The sequence below is a fragment of the Malus domestica genome, chromosome 12 (assembly GCF_042453785.1).
Source record: "Malus domestica chromosome 12, GDT2T_hap1".
NCBI classification, from domain to species: Eukaryota; Viridiplantae; Streptophyta; class Magnoliopsida; order Rosales; family Rosaceae; genus Malus; species Malus domestica.
Window position 1 is genome coordinate 25,931,001 of NC_091672.1, and position 9,746 is coordinate 25,940,746.

Consider the following 9,746-nt stretch of genomic DNA (forward strand, 5'->3'; position numbering starts at 1 on the left):
GACCTAAGAGGATATGTTTGTGTCCAAAAGAATTATATATGATAACATTTCAAGCATACATATCTAGGTGATGGTGGAAATTCCAAGAGATATTTGCAGAAACTAGGAGATGAAAGTAGATCACCATCTTTTAGGTTAAATTAACCTTTGAAAAATAGGCTGAAACGAACAGTGGTTCATATACCCATCCAAAACGATAACAACATCAGTTCAAAATGCGTTACCAGAAGTATCTTTTGCAGGCAGAAAAGGAGGGAAATAAAAGGCAGACAGATATTTTTTTTTATGATTTTCTTTCCTTTTTTCTTCCCTTTTTTTCTATAAATATGTATCAGTACTTATCCATCTGTACCCTATGATGTCAAAAGTAACGTAAAACCGAATGGGATTTTAGCAACAAAATTTTCCACCATGCCTGAATCTGCATCTAAGAACAAGATCATGCATCCAACAGTTTGTCATTGGCTGAAACCACATAGGAATTACTTGGCTCTATTTACAGCTGCACAACATGTGATTAAGATATGATTTAGTAAAGTAATCCAGGGTTTATTAAATCCTTAATCATGATTACGTAGCCAAAGATGTGATAAAGTTCCTCACTTTTCCCCAACTTTATACCCTTCCATTAGTATTAAACGCACATCTCTATACACCACTTGACTTGACCCCCTTGAAACCCTACAAACTACTGGATATGCATTTTGCACATCCCCATACCCATACCCTCTTTTTTCCATACATAAAGAAGGGAATGCAAACCCCAGTTTCCCAGGTCGCCCATCTTTGTACAATTGTCGCTCAAAGTCGCTTAACTTCATAGTTTTAATGGGATCCGGTGAGTTGGTATGATTGCTTCCGTTCCTGTACTTTGAGCTGGGTGTGTCACCTTTCTTATGTGCGTAATTGAGAGAAGAATTCTGGTCCTTTTTTCCTCTTCTCTGGGCTCTTGACAAGTATGAGTTTTAGTGACGAATCCGTAAGTCCGTCGAGCTGTTCTTCGATCCACTCAGCCAGGACCAGCTAAAAAAGGGTTCTCTGATTCGGATAACATCCACTCACATAAACAAAATAAAAATATGCTCTTTCCATGTCCTTTTCTAGCTGGAATCTTCACAACAGTTCTGTGACTTAAACAACAACAAAAACCCTTTCCTGTTCTTCCCAAAAATCCCTCCACTTCCTCTGGTCTTTTTACTTTCTTCCATTTCTTCAACCATGCATCGACATCTCCTCGGAACAGCGCTGAACACGGCGGCGCCGTCGTCCAATGGGAACAGAACCGCCGATTCGTTCATTAACGAGGCCAACTTCGACACCAACATGGTGATCATATTGGCGGCCTTGCTGTGTGCTCTGATATGCGCGCTTGGTCTCAACTCGATCGTCCGCTGCGCCCTCCGCTGCAGCCATAGGTTCGTTCTCGAGACGCCGGAGCAGGCGGCAGCGCGGTTGGCCGCCACCGGCTTGAAGAAGAGCCATTTGAGGCAAATCCCAATTGCGGTGTACGGCTCCGGCGTGAATATTCCGGCCACCGAATGCCCAATCTGTCTTACGGAGTTCGAAGACGGAGAAAAAGTTCGAGTCTTGCCAAAATGCAATCACGGATTCCATGTGAGGTGCATAGACACGTGGTTTCTGTCGCACTCCTCGTGTCCGAATTGTCGGCACTCGCTGCTGAGTACGAGTTCAACGGCAGCTGCCGTTGCTGCAGATTCAAGTGGAGAAGCTGCGGCGGCGGAGGAGGAGTCACCGGCAGCGGCCAATGAGTCCAGCCAGCAAGGTGGCAGAGTAGTGGTAGTGGTCGAGCAGGGGAGTTAATTTTGCCAATTGGCCAAAAGTCACAAAATTTTATTGTTTTTTGAAATTATTGATCTAATTTTGTGGAGGCCAATTAGCAATTAGGGAATGGTGGGAGTTTTTACTTTTATTTATTTTGTAGATTATATATTATATAGAGCAATATGAGATCAGATCACTACGATGAACAATGTCTTCTGGTGTACTTCTCCGGTCAGATGTATATTTCAGTAGATAATAAAAAAAATCAAATGAAAACCAATGTCTACTAAGATTTGCAAATTCACAGCCATCCAAAATTTTGAAAAATATGTATTGGCTCTGAATTTTTAATCAAAGTTTGTAGAGAGAAACTTCGATAGGTAGCGCAGTTTTCATACTCGGGCCACCAGCACATGGTCTGGTGAGACCAAATTACAGGGGCATGTGAACCATTAATTATGAAGTCTATGAGATTAAAATATACGAGGTTCACATTCCTTTGTGATTGATTTAAAGATGACGTGATTGAAGTGTCTTTATGTCAACTTTTTCTTGAATTGGAGGAACATTGAACAAATAACGAAATGACACTATATTATATGATTATTATTTAGTGTCATGCAATTCTCTTCTTGATGAAAAATCTGTGACACTTTCTTTATACAAAGGAAATTATTATGGTGCGCCTTTTTTTTTTTTTTGGACATACTCTTGTTTATTTATGCTTTTTAATTCTCATTTATTTTATCCGATACAAATGTTAAAAAGTAAAACTCTGCACTAAAAAAAGTATGTAAACATTATTTTCCTTTTTTGAAATTATTTTGAACTAATTAGGTTTAGTTCAAATATTTTTTAATCTTTGTGGACAAATGAAGTTTAAGTTTTGGTTAAATGGTCCAATTTTTTTTTCTGCGAGTAAAATGAATTTCATTCAATACAACAATTACATCAACAACATGTAAATGGGAAGGTCTCTAAAAAAAATTTAACCGAGTAAAATCCAGTGGGAAAACCCCAATTAAGGAAAAAGGGACCATACATGCACATTACAATTAAAGGAAAACTAATAAAAATCACTTGAAAACTTTGAGTTTTAATGATAAGGACAAAATAAAGGGTCAAGTGAATAGTAAAATGATTGACTTTTTAATGTAAAAATGTGATTTTTCGTTAAAATGAACATTATTGGAAATTTTTCGTTAAAATTCCCTACAATTAAACCTCATCTGCGGACTAAGTCAGAATACACTGCATAAGCCGAGGTGGTCCTGACTCAACCCAAAACGATAAATTCCGACATTGTAAACTATACTGGGCGAATCGGTGAGCCACAGTATTTGCCTCCCGCGGTACGTAAGACACCGTTACCTGGTTCTCTTGTATTAGAGACCATATCCCATCAACATAAATGGTCCAATTATACAGCTATGGGACGGTGAGTTGGAACGGACTTTATTCCCATCACTGCCTACCTCAAAGCCAATCGATCCTCCATCTTTTTACTTAAACCAAAACTTCTATCCGTACGAAAAATATCAAGACAAGTAGAGAATTCATTCCCTAGAAATTTTTTTCTTTCGATCTAATCTCTTACACCTTGGCAATAATAAGTGATGGATTAAGAATATAAGATCGCTACCGCTATGTTTCTTCTCGATGTTGGAAGAGATTTCAAATTTGAATTAAATTTCTTGTTTCTCATTGATGAAGAGAGAAGATTTAAGACCGACGCCTCATTTTTTTTATTTTTTGGCTAATTAGGATCTTTATATTATTTTAAGAAAATCTTACATGCAACTGGAATGCAGGGTGATAATATTTCAAACTAATCGTGTGTTGTCATATGAATATGTTAAAACACATGAAGAAGTATTATGAGCATAGAATATCATTCCAATTTGGCATCACTCCCCAAATTAGGGTTTTACGAGGTTTTGTCCTCTATTCTGGATCTTTATCTTCTACTTGAGAATAACTTACACGCAACTAAATCGCTAAAGTGAAATATCCATGAAATGATCGATATTTCTGAAATATCCAAAAAATCAAAGATCGATATGGAAAGGGAAGGTGAAATGCAAACTTCACCCTATATCGATGATAAATAGGAAAATCAATGAACATCAACGATATTTACCAATTAACTACAGAAATTTTGCCGAAATCCATTGCAGATTTTGAACTTTTACATTTTTTTGAGAAAAATTTCTTTAATTTCGACTAAATCTGAATGAGTTGATATTTCCACTCCATTGCAAATTTCCATCAAAGATATTTCTCTAAATTTACATATCGATATCTCCACCATATATCGATATTTTAAACACTGGCTATAATATGTGAGTAAAACCAACACAAATAAGAGTGTTATAGACTTCGAATATCTTCTCAACTAGAACGCCAAAGTCACAGTTTCACAGATCAATCATCACCCTCATAGAACCTAGGGTTTTGTGACCTTAATCCTCTAATCGCATGCGGATTTATTTGAGCCGTGAATCAACGGTCCATGCACTTCAGAAAGTTGCATGCATGATTCAGTTACTGCTGTAAAACAGTGGAGCCTAGTCCTCTATGATTGCAAGTTATGCCAAAGACCAAGTGAGAGAAATGTCGACATTTTCTAATTGTCGTTGTATCAACAATAAGTGAACCATGGACCACCCACTATTTGTGCCTCTTGGCCGAGTACCACTTGTTTGCAGTTAGCAGGTACTTGCATTGAATTGAAGGGAAACCTTTCATCAATTGGACAGGTGCATGGCTATGGATCTGATGTGAAAAGTCGGGGCCAAAGGGGAAGAAATGGACGATTTATTCACTTCTTCTTGTTTTGGGGTGGATGTAAACAGTGTGAGCAGAAAAAAGTTAGTAGATTCTTACGGATCACAATAAATATGAGTAAAATATGATCCACAATAAAATATATAGTTTTTTTACGATTAACCTCATTTGCTTAAAAGTGCAGTAACTTTTTAACCGCATATCTTTAATTATGAGGTTGAAGTATCACCAATATTAATAATATCAAATACATATCCACACATTAAAAATGGCAAAATTAATTATATCAAAGAAATATTCGTTATATATTTATGACTGAGAATAAAACCACATATTGTAATTTTACGACGAAAAATTCGTTAAATACTATCACTCTTATACAATTTGTTTTTTGTTAAACAAGTTTTAGGAGAAACAATGAATTCTTAGGGTTTCCTTAGTGATTTCGGATCACTAAAAATAGCCTTCTGGAGTTGTGATCGTCATTTCATCATTACCAACGAAAATTTTCTCGTCTCAAATGAATTTCAAACTATGCTCCAGAACGAAATTGTGTTCCAAAACGTAGTATTTGTTAACCAAGAAAAGAAGTAGACAAGACAAACCCTAGCGCTTTCTGAAGGACCAGGTTTATGAAACCCACAACACTTGGCCCGAACCAAAACAATTTCTTCGTCTAAAATAGTGGCTTTTTGAAGAATTCAAATGATGGGACAACGGCTAGTAAAATCCACAAGATGTCGTCGAGCAGATCCACCTCTTCAGCGCCGCTCGTATTTCATCATCATGCAAGCGGACCAGCAGCAAGAATGCAAAATCAACGTTCAAGCCAAAGCCAAGAACTTCGATTTCAAATTCAAATCGACACAATCATGCCCGCTTGGAAGCTCCAACGTCTCTCGATTTCCCTCAAGCTTAGCAATTTTTTCCTGAGAGTGAATTCAGAATCCACAGTTCATCAAAGAACAAAACAGAATTCAGAATCAACAGATTTAGTATCTAGGCGGCATCCGCAGCAGCGGAAGCAACACCTGAAATCCAGATTCCTTAAAATCATCAATAAACTACGCATTTGGCGCAGTAAGAAACCTCGGTACCCAGAAGCTGAATCCTCTCTAAATCAATTGAAACAGTTTGCTTATGAGGTATATGTGAATCACAGTTTGACGCGTACGCATTATTTTTTATTTATTGTTTTGCATGTTCATGAGTTACTTTTGCACGTATGTCAAATCTCAAACTATTATTGCAGGAAACAGTAAAAACAGTGTTGCTGTGGTCTATAAAGATCCAATATTTTTGTTCAAGTTTCAAATTAAAAAAAAAATTTGGGCAGGAAATCATTTCTGCGGGTACTTTGATGACTAGAGCTGTCGCATTTCTACTTGAATCAATTACCAGCAGACCTAGAAAAGGAGTAACTGTGTGTAGTTTGGTCATCGTCTTGCTGCTTCTAGTGGCTTGGAACTATGCCACTTATGGATGGTCGAAGTTCTTAATTTGATTCGCTTGTTGTATAACAAGATGTTATGAGGATTTTGGGGTTTAATTTGTATTAGTTTTGAGTGCTTAGATCTTGGTGTTTATTGGTGAGATGTGATTTGGTATCTTGTATCTCGAGAGCATAATTAACTGACTTAACATACTGTTTTAATACGAAAAGTGTAAAGAGACAAACACTATGTTCTAACTTCTAATCAACTGACTTAACATATTGTCCTAAAACAAAAGGTAGTCTTGAAACAAAAGTGAGAGCATAATGGCTAAAATATCGCTCTCCTAACTCTCGACATCTCTCATGATTAAAATACCTCTCATCTCTAAAAATTAGTCCAATTTCTCTAAAATGAGAAGTTGGGTTTTTAAATTCGTTTGGGCTCCATCTTCTTTCTTATTCTGAATATTTGGTAAACACATGGATACTCTATAATTGAAATCTAACATTTTATTTCAATTCGAATTACGAATTAATAAACACGTCATTTGCTTAGGGTAACATTATCAGAGGCATGCATACTCTTAGGTCAATAAGACTGAACCCCAAGTAAATGAGCTATCTTAATAGGCCCATGTGAGTAATCATTGGACTCACTTAAATCAGCCCACATTGGATCTTTCTTTTAGTCCAAGCCCACATTGGATTTTGAGTTTAGCTTGTGCCATTCGAAAACAAACCTAGATTCAGCTTCCAAGTCACAAAAGAACTTTTCAAAAGCTCTCATGAATTTCATCACTACACGTACAAGAGAAATTTCTTGGGTTTACTTTTTTCTTTGGTCAATAAAATTCTACTAATCCTCCATTTTGGAGATCAAATTTTCCGCGTCCAAAATGGATGTGGTCTCTCTATAACCTCAATCTTTGACACGTGTTTATAAATTTAACTTTTGTTAATTTTGTTGTTAGAAAGTTAACATGTGTCAGTCATTAATTAGGGCCACAGATAAGAGGTTGCACCATTTTGGATGCAGAAGATTTAATCTCTCCATATTGTACCTATGTGTCTTGTTGCAATGTGTTAATTTCTTTTCGCAAATGTATTAATTAGAGAATGAAGCGAATATAGAAAGAAAAAAAAATAGTCACTAGCGCTCTTCCTTTGATTTCTGCCTCCTTTAATAAAGATTCAAATATCAGAAGCTAATTTGTTACGACTAATCATAAACTGTCGATTCAAAGATTCATCGTATTCAAGTCAGATACTTTACGTTACATTTTATCTAATCATATCAATTTCAGTTATTGTAACTGAAATCATCAAGAAAAGTGTAAATTGGGAAATGGTCGAACGAGGGTGCACACGGACCACGAATGGGTTTGATGATAAGGAATTAGCAATGTTCTAAAAACGGCCTAGGCTAGGCGGTGGTGAGCCGAAGTGTTTTCTTGTAAACCAGTTGGAAAAATCAGATGGGCTCTAGGTGCGCTAGGCGACCTAGATGGTTTTTTTTTTTTTTTTAATGAAATTAAAAAATAAAATAATTTTTTTTTAATGAAATTAAAAAATAAAATAAAAAACCCTATCTAAGTCTAAGTGGTTTAAAATTGTGAACTTGTTGTACATGTGCTATCTTACAATACTCCTCAATATGATTATATGACATATATGCTTAATGTATTTTTAAATTTTGGACTTGTTGGATATTTTTTTTGTATTTTATCATTTTTTTTATTATCTTATCCATGGATTTCATACAAGTATAATTTTTTGTAAGTATTAATATGCACTTATTTACAAGATATATAAAAAATTTACCTAAATCATTCTAGATCGCGTAGGCACCAACTCGCCGCTAAACTAGCGTCTAAAGTTTTTTAGAAATTAGTCCTCCATGCGTAATACAAAATACTCCCCTTTGCTTATTAAAACGACAAACTATAAGAAAGTGAGTTGATGTCAGTGGGACCCAGGTTCCCTTTTCTGTAGGCCACATGTTGGCCGTCGATCTGCCGGCACTCGCACATCGGACGGGGGAGGTCGGGAGTCAAAGACCTATACCGATAGGTTTCTTTGACCACACTGGACACATGCCCTTTTAAATACAAATTAAAATTTCTAAAACTTTGACTGGGATATCACTTCAATCGAGGCGCTCTTCGTTGAAAATCGTGCTCAATGATTGAATTTACCATTTGGTCCTCTCTCTCTCCCCCATATCTTGTGGCTGCAAGACACTAGTCAATTGCCACTTATATAACTGTCTAGTAGTATTTTTTTTACGTGAGAAATTTTAAGTTTGATTTTACAAATTTAAACTAAATTATTATAGTTAATTCATTTTAACTTATTCTCTTAATTTTTAACAGTCGGATTGAATGAAATGAAAAAATTAATCGACAAAAACTAATTAAAATGTGTGAGAGACAAAAAACGAACATGCAATATCACTACCCTTGTACAATTCAAGCATTTCTAAGCGATGCTTTAAAAATCATGGTCGGTCACTTTCATCGCCATTAGACGAACTAAGGCTTGAAAATCAATAATTTAAGAGATTTTACTATTCATAGAAGTAAGCTCGTTTCAAACTGTTTTTGTTTAAAAACACTTATGATCATAAGCGTTTAAATTAAACTAATTTTATTAGACTTATTTTGCAATTTTAATTAAAGTACAAATGCTTTTTAGTATTAGTTGATTTTGCTGAAACTACTTCTATGACCTAAAAATATTTCTAAGTTTCGATGTTAGGATATTATCAGAAGTATTTTTATTAGCAAAAAGCAACTTCAACCCTTGTATTAATATTCCTACGTAAACATTAAAAATCAGTCAAGAATTTGTAGTAAGTCTTCATTGATATGAGCATGAGTCGAATCTAAGACAAATTGAGCTTTAATTGTACCACAAATATGAAATAATTAGTTTCTTTGGTGTGAAAATGGAGACTTCAAAAACCAAGAATAATTTGTTCAAAACGTATAACAATAAGAGAGACAATAATGGGACTTTCTATGAACTATCTGCCGCCTTATGCTTTTGACACAATATTTCACAATATATGTAGATAAATTAACGTTAAACAGTAAAATGACAGAAAGTTCGTAAAGAATCCCACTTTGATGATGATGATTCATTATTGTTAGCATTTCTTACACCTCCAATACACAATCATGCAATAGAAGACAAGTTTATTGATACAAATAAAACTCATTTTTCCTCAAAGCTTGTATTTACTCAAATATGAGCACAAAAGTTTATGGTCAGCCTAAATGATCTTCTAGGTTCAATCTCCATATATAAAGAGAAAAATTTTTAGTGTAAAAGAAATACGTCTAATACACTAAGTGTGGTAATACAATTTATTAAAAAATTTCTTTCAAGGTTTCAATTTATTATATTACTATATTTGATGTACCGAGAATGTTTCCGGTACATTGAAAAATCTCACCAATATAAGATTATTTTCATGGGAACTTTATCGAAAACCTCTCGATACTGTTCACTTTAATGAAAAACCATATTTTTACACTAAAAAATCATTCATGGTACTATTCATTTTACCCTTTATTTTATCTTTATCGTTAAAACTCATAATTTTCAAATCATATTCACTAGTTTTTATTTTTTCATTGCTTCAAGGGCAAAATCGTCAAAAATGAGAAAGCAAATTCTGTTGTTTTAGGATAATAATAATAATAATGGTACTTTTTAATGTTAATTAAATAATGGTTTT

General features: G+C 34.9%; 1 protein-coding gene across 1 annotated transcript; it reads left to right on the top strand.

Moving 5' to 3' along the window:
• Positions 1 to 355: 355 nt before the first annotated feature.
• On the top strand, positions 356 to 2,058 carry LOC103450749 (RING-H2 finger protein ATL74-like). The gene has a single exon (XM_008390124.4). It carries the CDS (start codon positions 1,219 to 1,221, stop codon positions 1,819 to 1,821), a length of 603 nt encoding a protein of 200 aa, XP_008388346.2. The 5' UTR covers positions 356 to 1,218; the 3' UTR covers positions 1,822 to 2,058.
• The last annotated feature ends 7,688 nt before the right edge of the window (positions 2,059 to 9,746 follow it).

What these genes read in the sequence shown, in the direction of transcription:
- LOC103450749 (XM_008390124.4), top strand. Translation starts at nt 1,219, where the DNA reads ATGCATCGACATCTCCTCGGAACAGCGCTGAACACGGCGGCGCCGTCG.